The 19,129-nt window shown below is 45.9% G+C and overlaps 1 protein-coding gene across 2 annotated transcripts in view; it reads right to left on the reverse strand.

Annotated features, from left to right (window-relative positions):
• The window catches only part of Cd86 (CD86 molecule), an 81,580-nt gene that overhangs the window by 20,751 nt on the left and 41,700 nt on the right, over positions 1–19,129 (reverse strand). For both annotated transcript variants that reach the window (XM_045147716.1, XM_045147717.1), the window contains exon 2: positions 13,380–13,429. In XM_045147716.1, coding sequence (XP_045003651.1) covers positions 13,380–13,429 — 50 coding nt within the window. The remainder of the gene's footprint in view (positions 1–13,379; positions 13,430–19,129) is intronic.

Genomic DNA, 19,129 nt, shown 5'->3' on the forward strand with positions numbered 1-19,129 from the left:
GTGGTGGCTAGAAGACCTGGCATGCCTATTCTCTCTCTGTCTCTCTCTCTATATATATAAATATATAATAAAATTATATATATATAATTTTATAATATATATATTATATCTATTTTATAATATATATATTATATATTGTATATATAATATATATATAATAAAACAAAACAAAAGTAAGATCTGGAGCTGGGCAGCTGCGTTGGACATCTGGAGATGAGGACTTTGATTCTTGCTCTACTTCTGAGCAAACTGTGGCTGTGTCCAAGCTTCAACACTTAGGAGTCTCTGCTTCTTTGCTTAAAGAAGTAGAAGAGCAAATGTTCGGAGTCTTCCTTGTGATGTGGCTCTGTGGATTCTTTTTTCTTTTTTTAAATATTTTTTTGTCATTTTTATTCCTTTATTTGAGAGTGACAGAGAGAGAGGGAGAGAAAGAGACAGATAGAAAGGGAATGGGCGCACCAGGGCTTCCAGCCACTGCAAACAAACTCCACATGCGTGCGCCCCCTTGTGCATCTGGCTAATGTGGGTCCTGGGGACTCAAGCCTCGAACCGGGGTCCTTAGGCTTCACAGGCAAGCGCTTAACCGCTAAGCCATCTCTCCAGCCCACTCTGTGGATTCTTAAACCTCATTATCAGCTGTAATCACTGTAGGTTCCCATAGCTGCCATCTCACCCCCTACAGGCCTCCCTGCCTCGCCTTATTCTCTTTAGTCTCTGCTCTGTTCTGGTAAAAAAGATTGCTGATGGCAATGATGCACTTGATATCTCCTTTTATTATGTTTCTTTAGTGGGGGGCGGGTTATACTAAGTAATGTCTTTGAAATCCAATTAATTCTTTTAAAGATATTCCTCCATGACTGTTGTTTCCTTAGTCAGCTCGCGCAAGGACAGAGAACAGCCTAGAAATGACTCAGGAAGTCAGCCAAGGGGCTCTCTGCCCAGTGACTTCTCTGCACTCCTGCAGGAAGCCAAAAGAGAACTGGAAATAACGTTGTCTGGAGGTTGTGGTGGCCAGAGACATTGAAGGAGTATGAATGAACCGTCAGCAGTGGATTTTTATTGGGGACGGTTAGTTTGTGCTTTTTGGAGTATTGGGGAAACCCCAGACAAATAAACTCACTTCTCCCAGGATGCACTGGCCCCTGGAAACTTTGAAACCCTGAAAGAGAACATGCTCGAAGAATTCAGAGAAAAAAAACCTGGGTTCCCTCAGGGCATACCGGCATAACCCAGCTCCTTCAATATAATTGATCCTAGGGGTTATATATATATCCGTCCTTTTCTGGGTCACAGAGTTACTTGAGACTTAGCCGAGGAAATAAAAAGTGGAAGGTGAGAGGTGGAGAGGGGTCCTGTTAGTATGAATTTACTTGTTGCCATGGGAGAGCAGCTACATAGATTCTCAACAAAGAGGCCTCACTTGAGATTTTGGGGCAGGATGTTAACATTGAGGAGGAAAATGAAGGGTGCGTCCTTGGTGAAGGGAGAGGAGAGGAATTTCATTTGAAAAGGTTGTGGGAGAGAAATTAAACTGGCCTCATCAGCGGGGTTTTTTGTCAAGTAGCAACATCAGTGACCGAACCTCACTAACTGACTCAGTGAGCGCCTGTGGGCAAAGGGTTGGTAGTCAAATGCCTTAGGTATCAGGGAGAGCTGAGCTCTGCCAAGCACTTGAGGGTGCATGCCTCTGATGGGGGCGGGGAAGGAGGGGGAAATCTCTGTGGGTTCCCCAAACAGTCAAAACAGAACCTAAGAAAAAATTTACTATTTGGTAAGTCATTACCTTACAAGGTAAACCTGGGCTTTCTTTTGCACCCCTGCCAAGCTCTTAAAAAGTGAATCAAGAGCGCCACCTACTGTAAAAACTCATAGCGCGGTTAGCGTTGGGATGCGGTTGGGATAGGGGGGCTTAAGGGAGGAAATGACATATTCTAGTTTTGGTCTAATTTATTGTAGGGTTCTAGACCGATGACCTAATGGGGGAACCAAACACACAGCTGAAACTCATACAGCTATTGGTTGATGTCACACGATCACTTGACTGGCAATGGTGACTTCTGCATTTGGAGTACTTTCACCCCCACTTTTTAAAAATAATTAATTAATTAATTTTTTGAGAGAGAGAGAGGAAGAGGCATATAGAGAGAATGGGCGCGCCGGGGCCTCCAGCCACTGCAAACGAACTTCAGACACGTGCTCCCCCTTGTGCATCTGGCTTACTTGGGTCCTGGGGAATCAAACCAGGGTCCTTAGGCTTCGCAGGCAAACACCTTAACCACTAAGTCATCTCTCCAGCCCCTTCCTGCCCCCTTTTTTCAAGTAGTATCTCGCTCTAGTCCAGGCTGACCTGGAATTCCCTGTGTAGTCTCAGGGTGGCTTCGAATTCACGGCAATCTTCCCGCCTCTGTGCTGGGATTAAAGGTGTGCACTTCCAGGCCTGGCTCTTCTGCCTTCATGATATACAGATCCCCCCCACACACACACACCAACCCACCTCTACAGAGCTTCACAATGCCTTCTTCCCTGTCCACTCACTCTCTGTTCACAGATCAGTTCAACTTCTCTGGCCCAGTCCCCTTCAGCCAAAGATAACTACCCCACTTCTCTCTTCCCCCACCAGCAAAAGTGTGATCTGGGGAACCAAAGCCATTGGCCTCATTTGGAGACTGGTTAGAAATGCAAAACTTCTGGTCCTGCCCAAGGTCTGAATCAGAACTGCCTGCTTTAAAAAGAGCTTCCTGGGCTGGAGAGACGCCTGAGAGCTTAAGGCGCTTGCCTGCAAAGCCAAAAGACCCAGGTTCGATTCCTCAGGACCCATGTAAGCCAGATGCACAAGGTGGTGTGTGTTGGAAGTTCATCTGCAGTGGCTGGAGGTCCTGGTGTGCCCCCCATTTCTCTCTCTCTCTCTCTCTTTGCTTTTCTCTCTCTCTCTTTTCTTCTCTCTCTCTCTCAAATAAATAAACACATAAAGATAATTTTTTAAAAAGAGTTCCTACTTGAGAAGCTGCAGACATGCAATCACTACCTCTGCCTCTGCCTCCCGAATGGCTCAGAGAAAGAAGAAGGCGGGACATATTCATCTCCGTCCCTCTCCAAACTCAATCACCTCCCCACGGGGTGCAAGCCACTATGCAGCCCATGGTGAGTGGAACTGAAAGTATTTCGCAATTTCTCTTTGTAGCTCCTTCACTAACACTGATTTTCATGACTTCACTCAGAGCCAGGAATAGGGCATCTTCCTTCCCACACCCCCCTCCAGACCATAGGGGAAGAGTCAACTCAAGGTCTGTTTTTTCCCCAGTGGCTTCCAGCCTCTCCACTGACGACACCCACAGTTTAGGTTCTCTAAGCGACTGGACTCCCTGGGATTCCATAGGTGGAAAGCACTGAGATTCCCTCTCTTCTAGCACTTAGGGAAGACCAATAGTCTAGGTGTAGTTGGGACTGAAAGCTGTGATAATGTCATGAGATAGGCAGGCAAGAATTCAGCTAGACACTTCCCTCATGAGGAGGTGGTGTACAAAAACTCCGGAGGACTTCCTCAGCAGTAGGTTGAATTTTGCACAAAACCAATCATCTTGTCAACCTTGACAACCTCTGACCCCACTGGCACATCAGTTTTCCATGGTCATGACCACAACTGTCAGCCATATGCTTCATGGATCATGTCTTCTTCATGCTTATTTTACTCAGAACTTTTTCTTCTTTTACTAAACTTCCTCCAAAGCTTTTCCAGGCCTGCTGGGAGCCCCGCCGCACCATATTAAACTCTTCCATGTCCTCAACCTCATTCAGTACATATTTCCCATAATTTTTTTTTTTTAATGTCATCTGGTTTTATCCAAGTCACTTTCCTTCCCCCCCCCCACCAACACTGTTTTAGCCACAGGGACTTTGAGCGACTTCTGTCCACTTTGAGATGTCTCCTGTCTGGCTGGTGTAAATCACTAGTTACTTGTTATCCTTTTGTTCAAGGAGGAATTTTGGTGTTAGATATGGGGTCTTTCTAACAATTTGTTGCCACAACTGTTAAGATAAACTAGTAATTCACTCATCATAGGCGTGTCTACCTGCAGCCTTGTTTCTAAGTTCTTAGACCTTGTCAGCACCAAAGACTTTTACTCACAAACGAGTTCAGCAGCCTCCCCGTCCTGTGACATACATAACCCTGGACTTGGAATAGCCCAGTGTCCCGGATCTTGGCCTCAACACACTCCTCTCTGCCCATAACCTCTGATTCCTCTGGGTTTTGCTGTCACGTTCTCCTCTTACATCTGTTTAACTTCATCCAGATCTCGGTTCTATAAACCCCAGACCTCAGATCACAGTGCAGGGTCCTACAAAAGAACTCTTCAGATAACCTGAGTGCTTTTTTTTTTCTCTCTCTCTACTGAAGAATGTGGGGACCACCAGCCCTTGATATGCATTGAAGAGGACTGAGAAATCTGTAGGTGACAAGAGAAACATAGACAGTAAGGGGGGGGGTAGGGGTGTCTTGTAATCTTTGGGTGAAGGGATCTGGATCAGTGCTAAAGAGAAAAACTGAAAATTTACCTAATTTTATCTCACTTCATTTTAACGAATGGAAGTTTGAAAAGTCACATGTGGTTAGTGGCTACTGCCCTGGGCAGTGCAATGAGAATTTCTCTGTGTAAGGGATTTCACAGCTGAAAGTCTCAATAGAATTCATCCTGAGGACACTGACTTTAATCTGCATAACCATTCTTTTTTTAAATTTTTTTTGTTTATTTTATTTATTTGAGAGTGACAGACAGAGAGAGGAAGAGGCAGGTAGAGAGAGAGAGAGAGAGAGAGAGAAAGAGAGAGAGAGAGAGAGAGAGAATGGGCGTGCCAGGGCCTCCAGCCACTGCAAACGAACTCCAGATGTGTGCGCCCCCTTGTACATCTGGCTAACGTGGGTCCTGGGGACTCGAGCCTTGAACCGGGGTCCTTAGGCTTCACAGGCAAGCGCTTAACCTCTAAGCCATCTCTCCAGCCCATGCATAACCATTCTTAAAACAGAGCTGTTGAACACTTCTGGAGAGATTGGTTTCATTATACAGACTGGCGACATTTTAAATTGGTAATGCTCGGCCTCCCTGAACTTGACCTCTTGCTTTGAACACTTCCCTTTGGCTCGTGTTTTCATTTTCTGAATGTTCTAGTCAGAGCTTCCTCCCACCAGAGCCTCACCACTGTCCTGAAGGTGTCCTGACATGAATATTAGCAACCTCCCACTGTTACCGAGCCCGGCCCAGGGTTCCCAGTCTTATCTCATTTGACCACCCTGTCACATGGACTGGTGTTGGCATAGCTTCTTCTTGAAATGATCTATTCTTCCTCAATCTGACTTCCTGGTTCAAGTGGCTATTTTTGGACTTCTTGGTCTTCATCCTCTCCTTTTTTTTTTTTTTTTTCTTCTCTAGCCCCATTAATTCAACTGCTATCGTTCACAGATACTTTCACACAAAGCTTTCACTAGCGTTCCAAACAGGGTCCAACTTTCTTCTTTTTCTGCTCCTCTCCTTCCTCCTCTATCTCAGTGAATGTTTCCCTCATCCGCTGCGACACATCAGCCTGTGATCTCTCCTAGGAAATCGCCAAGTAGAGTCTGCACAGGTGTTGCCTAGGGCATCCAGAGGTTTTGTTTTGTTTTTGTTTTTAACCAGAGCTGAACTTGAAAAGTGTGGCATTTGACTATGAAGCAAACAGAAGACTCTTGTATTTAAGTGGAGACCATGGGGACACTGTCTTTCAGGTAACTAAGGAGAAATCCTCTATCAACAGGCAGGGATGAGTTTTAGACTGTTTTTTGTTTTGTTTTGTTTTTTCAAGGTAGGGTCTCACTGTAGCCCAGGCTGACCTGAAATTCCCTATGTAGTCTCAGGGTGGCCTCGAACTCTTGGCGATGCTCCTACTTCTGCCTCCCCAGAGCTGGGATTAAAGGCGTGCGCCACCACGCCCGGCTTTTGGTTTGGGTCATCTTTATAACTAGTTTTGCTTTGAGTTCGTGCTCATCTAGGCATCCCATTACACAGAGAGATGTGTTTAATTATGTGTATATATTCTGTAGATAGTGTGTATTTTATATAAGACTCAACACGCTGTATCGTAAGAAATATTATCTACTAGCCAGGCGTGGTGGCGCATGCCTTTAATCCCAGCACTCGGGAGGCAGACGTAGGAGGATGGCCAAGAGTTCGAGGCTATGCTGAGGCTACATAGTGAATTCTAGGTCAGTCTGGGCTTTGATTAGACCCTATGTCAAAAAAATGAAAGAAAAAAAAAAGAAAAGAAAAAAGAAATGTTATCTACTAAAATGCATAAGCACACTATATGTGCATCATGTGCACCCCCCTCCAGCCTCCCATTGCTGCTGCTATCCACCTTCTTCTTAGGCACCCCCAAATTTACTCTGCCTGCCCCTGCCTCCATCCCTGCCCCCTCCCATCTAGTTCCTCAAGCCAAGATTATCCTTTAAAAATATATACAATTTTCTATTCAAAAGCCTTGAAATTGTATCTCAGTCCTTTCCGGTCACACCGAGAACCATTATCCAAAGTTCTCACTGCCTAAAAGGCCTCATGGTCTCTGACCCTGGAGCCATGCTGGCCCGTTTCCTTCCTTTCCCCTTTCCTAGCCATACTGGCTTCCACACTGCTCCTTTAAAAGAGCAGAGAGGGGCTGGAGAGATGGCTTAGTGGTTAAGCGCTTGCCTGTGAAGCCTAAGGACCCCGGTTTGAGGCTCAGTTCCCCAGGTCCCACGTTAGCCAGATGCACAAGGGGGCGCACGCGTCTGGAGTTCGTTTGCAGAGGCTGGAAGCCCTGGCGCGCCCATTCTCTCTCTCTCTCCCTCTATCTGTCTTTCTCTCTATGTCTGTTGCTCTCAAATAAATAAATTAAAAAAAAAAAAAAAAAGAGCAGAGAGGCTCTATCTCAAATCCTCTCCTCGTATGTCTGAAAGGCCCTTCCTCCAGAGAGGCTCGTACTTTTTCAATCCATGTACGTTTCATGTCAAATGTTCTCACACAGGAAGATTCCTTTGGCCTATGGGAGGGAGGGTGTCAAGGAAGACCACATGTTTGCCATTCTCTATCCCTTACAATGACTTTCTTATTAGAGAAAGAGAGAGTTGGCATGCCAGAGCCTCAGCCATTGAAGTCAAACTCCAGATGCTTGTGCCACCTAGTGGGCATGTGCAACCTTGTGCTTGCCTCACCTTTAGGCGTCTGGCTTACGTGGAACCTGGAGAGTTGGACACCCTTAGGCTGCCCAGGCAAGCGCCTTAACCACTGAGCCATCTCTCCAGTCCTAGGATGACTTTTTAAACAAATGGTGGTACCTATCATACATACCACATATGCAGTTGGTTATTTCCTGTCTCTCCTAAGGAATCCAGAGACCTTCATGTAACGTCCCAGGCCTGATCATGAGGCAATTACAACAGCTTTATCTGAGAGGCTTGATTTGGGAGGGAAGCAGCTGCCTTCCCCACAGCAGACCAGTCCCAAGGTGGGTGTTGCTGGTTTATATACTTATTCCTCAGTAAGGCCCCTTCATTCCTCATCTAAGGCCTTGGGCAGAAGATTTGTTTAGATGTTTCTTCGTGTGGGGGAAAGGGAGACTTGGCAGGCATTTTCCCCACTCTGACTAGCTACACACGACCTTTCTCTTCCCTTCTGTTCCCCCTTCATTTTCTTCCTTTGCTTTTCCCTACTCTTGAGTTCCTGCTACTGGTCCCATAGAACCACCAAGTCCTTTCGTTTGGGGCTCTTTGAGCTTGCAAGATGCCTCCGATGTTTACAAACATCTACCTGGTCCTTGCAAAGAAATCAGCCTTCCCTCCCAGTTTAGCCTCTTGGGTATATCAAGAAGGAGGTTGAACACTTCGTTCCTTCATTGTCTTGTTGCCGTGGTCAGCCTTTCTGATACCTGGCATGCAGCTCAGCTTTCTCCCCCAACTCAGGCGAGCATTTGACACCTCTCATTGTGCATTGGAACATGCTCCTCTGAAGGAAGGCTGTCTACCATTTTCTTCACAGTCACATTTCCAATACCTACATATCTTTGTCTTACAAGTATTAAGCCCTCGATAAATACTTAATGAAGGCATCTCTATAATAATCAGGGAAATATAGTTTAAACCTTAATGTCATTCTTTGGGCTAGAGAGATGGCTTAGCGGTTAGAGTGCTCACCTGCAGAGCCAAAGGACCCAGGTTTGATTTCCCAGGACACACATAAGCCAGATGCACAAGATAACACATGAGCCCGGAGTTCTTTTGCAGTGCCTGGAGGTCCTGGCGCATTCATGCTGTCTCACTGTCTGTCTTTCTCTCTCTTAAATAAATAAATAAATTGTAGGGCTGGAGAGATGGCTTAGCGGTTAAGCGCTTGCCTGTGAAGCCTAAGGACCCCAGTTCGAGGCTCGGTTCCCCAGGTCCCACATTAGCCAGATGCACAAGGGGGCGCACACGTCTGGAGTTCGTTTGCAGAGGCTGGAAGCCCTGGCGCGCCCATTCTCTCTCTCTCTCTCTCTATCTGTCTTTCTCTCTGTGTCTGTCGCTCTCAAATAAATAAATAAATAAATAAATAAATTGTAAATGATGTCATTCTTTTGCTTATCAGATTGTGGCAGATACTTAAAAACACTAGTCATAATCGTGGTTCAAGATGGTGTGGGGAACTGGGTCTTTTTACATACTTTTGGTACAGCTCTAAACTAACAGAACCTTTTTAGGGGACAGTTAATAATAAGTGAATAAAATTAACCGTAGACAAGCTTGGACTTAGCAGTTCAGTTCCTAGGGTTCATTCCACAAACATATACATGTGTGCAAATCTAGATGCCTGTGGGTCTGTTGCCAACCTGGGCAGCACATCAAAGATCCCCATTCTTAAAACAAAAGTCAAACTAAAAGTTGGGAGGTGGCTCAGCAGTTGGCTTGCAAAGCCTGCCTGACTGTGTTTAATTTTCCAGTACCCATGTCAAACTAGACATACAGAATGGTACATGTGTCTGGATTTTGTCTGCAGGAGCAAGAGACTGTGATATGCCTGTACTTCCTCCCCTCCCTCTCTTTCTTTCTCAGATAAATAAATAATAACCTGGGTTTACTTCTCTTGTAAAGATCTACATATTGTCCAAAATCTGTACTGGCTTCAGTTTAAAAGTCCTATGGAGGGCTAGAGAGATGGTTTAGTGGTTAAGGCGCTTGCCTGTGAAGCTTAAGGACCCATGTTGGCCTCTCCAGATCCCACGTAAGCCAGATGTACCAAGGAGGCAAGCGCAAGGTCACACATGCCCACTAGGTGGTGCAAGTGTCTGGATTTCAACTTCAGTGGCTGAAGCCCTGGAGCACCAATTCTCTCTCGCTCTCTCCCTCTGTCTCTCGAAGGAAACCAAAACCAACCAAACAAAAAAGTGTCATGGAGATGTCAGAACAGCAGCAAACAGAGCACTTGGAAAAGCCTTTAGCTTTATAGGTACAGAGCAGAAGCCGTGCTCTAATTCTACAAGGCCATGGCCACGTGTGATACCCTTTGCAGTCTTAAATCCTTGTTCAATTTTAGCTTGCAGAGCAGTAATTTAGCATCTAATTTCTAGACCAAAGAGGGACACCAAGTGTGTGGGGGGGGGGGCAGGTAGGGGCAGAATTTCTTTACTGTACTTTATCTGTCACCAAGCAAACTATTTATCACTTCATTTTTACTGTGGATTATCTGGGCCAGCTGCACTGCCTTTCTCTCTCCGTATGCCTGCTCTGAGCTAGGTCACTCCTCGCCAGCCCAGGAAACAGAGATATGTGCTCTGAGAGGAAAGACAGATCAAATTCAAACCAATTATTTTCAATCTTTAAAATGGATGATACCTTTTTGGTTTCGCTTTTTATGCTCTGTACAGTATTGACAATACCAGTTTTGTTTTGTTTTTTTTTCCTACTAGGGTGACACTCTGTCCCATTTTAAATCTGGTCTGCCCCCAATACTATCTTTTTTTTTAAAAAAAAAATGTTTTATTTATTTATTTATTTGAGAGAGAGAGACAAAGGAAGAGGCAGAAAGAAAGAGAATGGGCGGTGCCAGGGCCTCCAGCCACTGCAAAGGAACTCCAGATACATGCACCCCCTTGTGCATCTGGCTTACATGGATCCTGGGGAACTTAGGCTTCATGGGTAAACTCCTTAACTGCTAAGCTATTTCCCAGCCCCCAATACTATCTTTATACCCTGTTACTACCATGAAACTCAGTCATTATTTGGGGAGGAATTTAAGTTGGTGCTTTCAATATTGGTGATTCCAGGAGCTAGGAGTTTATGCATGATTTCAAAGCACATCATGGGCAAAAGTGGCACCTGGCCTTGGTTTTGGTAGAGGTTCTCAGTGTTACTTGTTCACTTTCAGTGGGCACAGCCAGAAAGTTTAGGGGTACAGGTGGCATCTTAGTTGAGCGATTTCTGAATATTTGTTTCCAGGGCAATTTCCTTTGATCTCTCCAAGGTCACAAAAGCTAGGCTTGCTGGCTATGGTGGTGCATGGCTTTAATCCCAGCACTTGGAAGGCTGAGGTGGGAGGATTGTGAGTTTGAGGCCAGCCTAAGACTACATAGTGAATTCCCTGGGCTACAGCGAGACACTACCTCAAAAAAAGGAGGGGGCTGGAGAGATGGCTTACTGGTTAAGGCACTTGCCTGGTGAAGCCTAAAGACCCATGTTTGACTCTCCAGATCCATAGTAAGGCAGATGCACAAAGGTGAGGCAAGTGCAAGGTTGCACACGCATGCCCACTAGATGGCACAAATGTCTGGAGTTTGACGCCTTGGTGTGCCAATTCTCTCCCTCTCTCTCTTTCTTAAAACAAATAAAAAGCTAAGCTTGACACTGTGATACGAAGAACTAGGGCCCAAGCTTTAGGACACCTGAGGTACTCACTGCAGGAACGGCAGAGGATGATGTGTGGGCAGAGAGGCCGGGAGGGAGGGTGTGAAAGGGATGTTATCCACCAGAGCTACTCAGGTTGTCAAAGAAAAGACCTCGTGGTGGATTCAGGAGCAAGAGGTGGGAGAAGTGGTCACGTGACATTCTGTGACCTGGCGCTGAATCCACGCCGCTCTGTCACATGCGGCAATGTCGATCCCGGGCAAATCGCTTACGTCTGTCTCTGTGCTTTAGTGACCGTGTCTTCAAATGAGGGGGGAAAGACAAGACCCACAGCAGCAAGTGATTGTGATGTTTAAATGGGTTAATGTTTACGAAGTGCTTAGAACCGCACCAGGCACCAAAGCACACACATACATGTCAAGTAAGAAGTAGGATAAGGGCTGGAGAGATGGCTTAGCGGTTAAGCGCTCGCCTGTGAAGCCTAAGGACCCCGGTTCGAGGCTCGATTCCCCAGGACCCACGTTAGCCAGATGCACAAGGGGGCGCATGCGCCTGGAGTTCGTTTGCAGAGGCTGGAGGCCCTGGTGTTCCCATTCTCTCTCTCTCTCTCTATCTCTGCCTCTTTCTCTGTCACTCTCAAATAAATAAAATTAAATTAAATTAAAAAAAAAAGAGGTAGGATAAGGCGCTGGAAAGAAGGCTTAGCAGTTAAATGCTTGCCTGTGAAGCCTAAGGACCCCGGTTCGAGGCTCAATTTCCCCAGGACTCACGTTAGCCAGATGTACAAGGGACACATGAGTCTGGAGTTCGTTTGCAGTGGCTGAGGCCCTGACGTGCCCATTCTCTCTCTCTCTCTCCATATATATATATATATATATATATATATATATATATATATATATATATGCCTCTTTCTATCTGTCTGTCACTCTCAAATAAATAAATAAAAATAAAAGAAGTAGGATAAAAAGAGTCCTGGTGGTTAGAGTCTCTCTCTCTCTCGTTCTTGCATTTGTGCATGTTTGCTCATGTACCTTTCCACCTCCACCATGAGCTAAGGTGGCAGGTCACTGGTCCTGGAAGGTACAATCTACTGTTGGTTAACATCTACGCTGATGAAGTTCTCACCTAACACATCTCACACTCAGCGGACGCAGTAAGTCCCAAGATGCTAAGCAGAAACTGCAAATCACAAAGGCCTGTCCTCAGACTGCTGTGATTTGAGAAATCATCTCTCCAGAGTACCCCCAACTCCTGGTCACCCTCAGGCACCACGGAGTTGACGGCTTTGTGGCTGAGCCAGGCAGCCAGGTGCCAGGTAGTGAGGGGGTGGCCAACAGGTGCTATAACCCCTTGGGAGGCTTGGCTGTTCCTGTCTGCCAGCATCATGTTTGGAATGGTTTCCCTCTCAGTGTTGTGGGTAGAGAAAATGGGCAGCAGAGAGGGGCAGGGTAGGAGAAACGAAATCATGTTGTCACAGGATGCATGTCAATGCCCTTGCATTGAAGTAACCAAAGCCCAGACAGGAGCAGGAAACAGAAAATGGCTGAATTCATGAGTCCTGAAACTACTAAAATCTGTGTGTATGGGTAGGGAATATTAAAAAAGCTCACAAGCCGGGCGTGGTGGCGCACGCCTTTAATCCCAGCACTCGGGAGGCAGAGGTAGGAGGATTTCCGTGAGTTCGAGGCCAGCCTGAGACTACATAGCGAATTCCAGGTCAAGCTGAGTTAGAGTGAGACCCTACCACTGAAACAAAAACAAAAACAAAACAAACAACTACAGCAACAGAAAAGCTCACACAATTCAAATCCAAAATGCCACCCAGTAGGGGGAGAATGTGATGGAGGAAGGGATACACTGGAGAGAGGCTAATTAGATTAATTGTGGTCATCTCATCCAAGTAAAGCATCCTAAAGGGGGGATTTGGAGGGGACTGAAGCATCACGTTCCTTAGCTTCATGGTAAACTGTCCAACATGATTGGTGGTCCGTTGTCGCAGCGAGCGACTTCTGTAACTTATGGCCTGGGCTAGGGAAGAGGGGAGACAGGGAACGTGGAAACCAGTGTTCAGTAACAGGAAGCTTTTGGAGAGCCCGTTAGCCATTTCCCAAGAGCCTGAGAATATTGGCAACGGTGATAGAAAAGACCAGAGGGAGCTTGTGTGGAGTCAAATCACAGGGGACTCAGTGCAGTGGTCTCTGGTGCCCCTCCGGGAGCTCTGCACGGGGACAATCCACCCTACCCCATGTGTCCCGGCCCCTGGGGTGAGGTCACAGAGATGGAGGACTCTCGCACACGGGGGCTCTGTCCCAGGCTGGGCCTGCCTGTCCTCATCTGAGACGCCTCATCTCAAGTCTTGGCTCTTCCTTCTGCAGGAAAGCTGCTGACATGAGCAAACCCCACCAAGCCTCAAGCCCGGGCTTGTAACGACCACTCTGTGGTCACAGCAGAAGGATTCTAGGACTTTACATAGGAAAAAAAAAAAAAAAATTCTTACCAGAGACCAGGACGACAGTCACACATACAAGAAGTCTCAATACCATGGTGCTAGAGGTTAAAAAAAAGACAAAACAAAACTTGGTTAGAAAGTGCAGCTAAAACAAACAAACAAACAAAAAACCAATGTTCCCCAAAACATGACTCGCAAAGTAAGGGTTTGGATTCACTTGGGTCCCTGGGGTGACTGCATCAATGTCGTGCATTCACCAAAGCCATTTCCTCCACGGTAGGTCTTATTTCCCAGCCTCCTCTGCAGCTAGATAAGCCATGTAACTGTGTTCTGACCAATGACATTGTGGACAGGGATGATAGATGTTGCTTACAAACATGGCCATGAATCCCCCCTTTCCTCTCTCTCTCTCTTAGACTCAGGGGATGCCAAGTGGGGGGGGCGGCGGAAGCCAAGGGTCCAGAAGATGGCAGAGGTCTGTTTGGCAGGATGGATTAGTAAAGCAGCACTCACCCCTCCCCCACAACTGATCCGAATTGACATTAGCAAAAATACATTTGCTGTTAGGTAGTGAGATTATGGGGACTGCTTACTTCAGCACATTTAAAATTGTATTTATTTATTTTTTATTTTTGTAGTTACAAGGAGATAGAGAGGGCAGGGAATGAGAAAGAAAGAGAGAGGGAATGGATACACCAGGGTTTCTTGCCACTGCATACAAGCTCTGGATGCACGTGTCACATTGTGCATCTGGCTTTATATGGGCACCGGGGCATTGAACCCAGGCTGTGAGGCTTTGTAAGCAAGTGCCTTTAACCACCGAGCCATTTCTCCAGCCCAGCTTTTTTGAGCAGCGCATGAAGCTCATGGAGACCTTTAAATTTGGCAATCAACTTTCCTTTGCTATCCCTGTGGTTTTCAAACTTGAATGTGCACAAGAGTCATCTGGAAACCACGTGAGACACTTTTCCTAGGCATCCACGGAGAATCTGACTTAGTAGGTTGGGGTGAAATCCATGAATATTTGGGCCTGACAAACTATCAGGTGATGACGTTGTCACATGGCCACTGGGCAGCCGTTGCACTAGAGCCTTCACTTCCTGTATAAGTGTGGTGGTTTGACTCAGGTGTCCCCCATAAACTTAGGTGTTCTGAATTCTAGGTCCCCAGCTGATGGAGATTTGGGAATTAACGCCTCATGAAGGGAGTGTATTGTTGGGGGCGGGCTTATGCGTGTTATAGCCAGTGTCCCCTTGCTGGTGATTGACACACCCTCCTGTTGCTATGGTCCACCCTATGTTGGCCAGGGGGTGATGTCCACCCTCTGCTCATGCCATCATTTTCCCCTGCCATCGTGGAGCTTCCCCCTCGAGCCTGTGAGCCAACATCAACCTCCTTTTTCCCACAAGCTGCTCTTGGTCGGGTGATTTCTACCAGCAATGCGAACCGGACTGCAACAATCTGACAGGCGAAGGAAGTGCCATGCAGTAACTTCTTCCTCCTCTAATTTCTTCCTCCTCCTTCGCTCACCATTTGTCTATCTCAGACCAAACTAGCTGTAGAGTAGCTAACAGGTGGTGCAAAATAAGGACCCGTAACATTAGATCCACACAGGAAAGTCAGCCAGTCATGGCAATAGGGGATGCAGCTAGGGACTAGGCCAGTGTTAAATGCTTCCCATAGAAACTTGCCCACATTGAGCTGGGTGCGATGCAAGTTTGGCTTATGACTTTTTTTTTTTTTTTTTTGAGGTACGGTTTCACTGTAGCCCAAGCTGACCTGCAATTCACTAGGTAGTCTCAGGGTGGCCTTGAACTCACGGTGATCCTCCTACCTCTACCTCCCAAGTGCTGGGATTAAAGGCATGTGCCACCACGCCCAGCCAATTTCTGGCTTCTTAATTTTTTTTTTGTTTTTATTTATTTATTTGAGAGTGACAGACAGAGAAAGAGGCAGGTAGAGAGAGAGAGAGAATGGGCGCGCCAGGGCCTCCAGCCACTGCAGATGACCTCCAGATGCGTGTGCCCCCTTATGCATCTGGCTAACGTGGGTCCTGGGGAGTTGAGCCTCGAACCGGGGTCCTTAGGCGTCACAGGCAAGCACTTAACTGCTAAGCTATCTCTCCAGCCCAATTTGTGGCTCCTTAACAGCCACTTTGAAAAGGAAAAACCTAACTGGCGAATTTGTTCACAAGTCTGTACATAAAAGCATAAAATGCTCAGAGGAAGACATTCAACAACTCTTTTTTTTCTCAATAACTGAAACTTCTTCCCCGGAGTGTGGATTTTATTTTTATTTATCTATTAGAGACAGAGAGGGAGAGAAAGAGAGAATGAGTGCACCAGGGCCTCTAGCCATTGCAAACGCACTCCAGATGGCATGCGCCACCATGTGCATCTGGCTTACGTGGGACCTGGAGAATTGAACCGTGATCCTTTGGCTCTGTAGGCAAATGCCTTAACCACTAAGCCATCCCTCCAGCCCTCCTCCCCTTTTGACACTTTGACATGACACTGTCACCTATCACGCTCACCTCAGAACAGCCCAGTCGAGTTATAAAAAGTAAATTAATCGCTGGCAAGGGAAGATGGCTGTGTGGTTAAAAGTGCTTGTCACGGGCTGGAGAGATGGCTTAGCGGTTAAGCGCTTGCCTGAGAAGCCTAAGGACCCCGGTTCGAGGCTCGGTTCCCCAGGTCCCACGTTAGCCAGATGCACAAGGGGGCGCTCGCGTCTGGAGTTCGTTTGCAGAGGCTGGAAGCCCTGGCGTGCCCATTCTCTCTCTCTCCCTCTGTCTGTCTTTCTCTCTGTGTCCGTCGCTCTCAAATAAATAAATAAATAAAAATACTTTAAAGACACAGGTTTTAAAAAAAAAAAGTGCTTGTCACGTAAGCCTGAGATCCAGAGAGCTTGATTCTGTGTGTGGCCACGCATGACTATAACCCCCAATTTGCAGCCAAGAGCTAGGGTGTGGGCAACAGATAAATGCTGGGGCTTGCTGACCAGAAAATGGCAGCTCTGGGTTTGAGGGTGAGACCCCCCCATTTTAGGGAAGTACACAGATGAGCAAGAAAAGAGGGTACCCAAAGCTCTCTTCTGGCCTCTACCCACATGAACACAGTATTTACATCTGCACACACGTGCATACATCACACATACTACACAAACACACAAACAATTGTAAAAAGAAGAATAAAAACAGCCGGTGTGGTGGCGCACGCCTTTAATCCCAGCACTCGGGAGGCAGAGGTAGGCGGATTGCCATGAGTTCGAGGCCACCCTGAGATTACATAGTGAATTCCAGGTCAGCCTGGGCTAGACTGAGACCCTACCTCGAAAAGGCCAAAAAAAAAAAAAAAAAAAAAACCCTCATAATGTTTTAAGCAAGTTTACAATTTTATGTTGGGCTGCATGCATACCTCTCCTAAACCACACGCCCAGAAACCCTCACTGAGTCTGCAGAGTTATGCTACAAACGCTTCCCTCTGATCCCACAGTGTTAGCATGGGACGTTGGGTTACAAGGGTGTCATGTTTCTTTCCTTCAAGACTGTAATTTTTAATGAACTTTTTAATAGATCATCCCTGTACTAAATTTAAAAAGTAAAGGTTGCTTTGTCAAGGCGGCAACAACAAACGCCTGACTTCAGGAAGGGTTTCTTTGGGCTCACGTTTTGAGAGTTTGGTCCATCATGGCCGAGAAGTTACAGCAGCAGCGATTTGAAGCAGCTTGGCCATCACATCTCTAGACAGAAAAGAGAGAGAGAGAGAGAGAGAGAGAGAAATGATGTTGATGCCTACCCACCTAGCTAGCTTTCCCTTTTTCTTTTAAAAAAAAATTGTTTTTATTTATTTGAGAGAGAGAGGGAGGGTGAGAGAGACAAAGAATGGGCATGCCAGGGCCTCCAGCCACTGCAAATGAACTCCAGATGCATGCACCCCCTTGTGCATCTGGCTTACATGGGTCCTGAGGAATCAAACCTGAGTCCTTTGGCTTTGAAGGCAAGCGCCTTAACCACTAAGCCACCTCTCTAGCCCTTGGTTTCTTTCTTTCTTTATTTTTGGTTATTTTAATTTATTTATTCGACAGCGACAGACAGACAGAGAGAAAGAGGCAGAGAGAGAGAACAGGCACACCAGGGCCTCCAGCCACTGCAAACAAACTCCAGATACATGCACCCCTTTGTGCATCTGGCTTATGTGGGTCCTGGGGAATCGAGCCTCGAACCGGGGTCCTTAGACTTCACAGGCAAGCGCTTAACCACTAAGCCATCTCTCCAGCTCCAAGCTTTCCCTTTTTTATTCACTCTGCGACCCCAACCTATGGAATGATGTCCACATTTAAAGTGGGTCTTTCCACCTCAATTCACCTAATCTAGAAACTTCCTTATAGACATGCCCAGGGCTTTGTCTCCCAGATAAGCCTAGATCCTGTTCAAGTTGTCAATCGAGATTCATCCTCATAAGTGGTCAACAGCAGAAAGCAAGTCCCTCTCCCAACCTTGTTCCCTGGTTTCTGGCTTTCTTCCAAAGATGTGTCTGGAATGACCACTGTTACTTGTTACCAGTGCCTTCCCTGGGAGTGATTTTAGACAAAATAAAATAAAAACAGAGATCCATATTCTAGTCTCATTTTATTTTAAAACACAGGTTGCAGCATTCAGTGAGTAGTTTTTTTCACATTTACTCTCTTAAGGATTGTTCTGAACTACAAGCCTCATGCTGAGTCTGCTGTGTTCTCCTGGGGTGGCAATGCTTATTTGACAGACATTTAAGTTGTTTCTAATCCTTTTTGTAAAAAAACAAAACAAAACAAAACACTTTATCACATCAAAAACAGAACAGAATTTGTTGACTAGAGGGTTAAAGGTTGTGCAATTTTTGTTCTCACCAATACTGAAAAATTGTTTCTCCTAATATTATATGTTAATATTCCCATCAACACAACACTCTTTCAAATAAATAAATAATTTATTTTTCACATGCCCTTTTGTCAACATAGCATATTTTCTAATTTGTGATCTGTACAATTTAGAGAAGGTTAAAATGGCATCTCATTGTATTTTTTTTTTTTGTGGTACTAGGGATTGAATTCAGGGCCTTGAGTATGCCAGGCAAACCCTCTTCCAATTGATCCTTAACCATCTCATTATAATTTATTTATCTATTTTGGTTTTTGAAGTAGGGTCTCACTATAGCCCAGGCTGGTCTAGAATTCACTATGTAGTACCAGGGTGGCCTCAAACTCATGGTGGTCCTCCTACCTCTGCCTCCCGAGTGCTGGGATTAAAGGTATGTGCCACCATGCCCAGCTTTCACTATTTTTTAAAAAAATGCCTTTTAGTTGTGGCAAAATACACATAAAATTTACCATGCCAAAAATTATTTATTTATTAGAAAGAGAGAGAGAGGCAGGCAGAGAGAGAGGGAGAGGCAGAGAGAGAGAATGGGCATGCCAGGGCTTCCAGCCATTGCAAACGAACTTCAGACACATGTGCCACCTTGTGCATCTGGCTTATCTGGGGGAATTGAACCGCAGTCCTTTGGCTTTGCAGGCAAAAACCTTCACTGCTAAGCTATCTCTTTAGCCCTAAAAAAAAAAAAAAAAATATATATATATATATATATATATATATATACACACACACACACACACACACACACACACACACACACACACTTGTAGTTGTGGCAAAATCTACATAAAATTTACCATGCTCTTTTTTGGGGGGGGTTTCGAGGTAGGGTCTCACTCTGGCCCAGGCTGACCTGGAATTTGCTATGTAGTCTCAGGGTGGCCTC

Source organism: Jaculus jaculus, chromosome 4 (genome assembly GCF_020740685.1).
Source record: "Jaculus jaculus isolate mJacJac1 chromosome 4, mJacJac1.mat.Y.cur, whole genome shotgun sequence".
NCBI lineage: Eukaryota > Metazoa > Chordata > Mammalia > Rodentia > Dipodidae > Jaculus > Jaculus jaculus.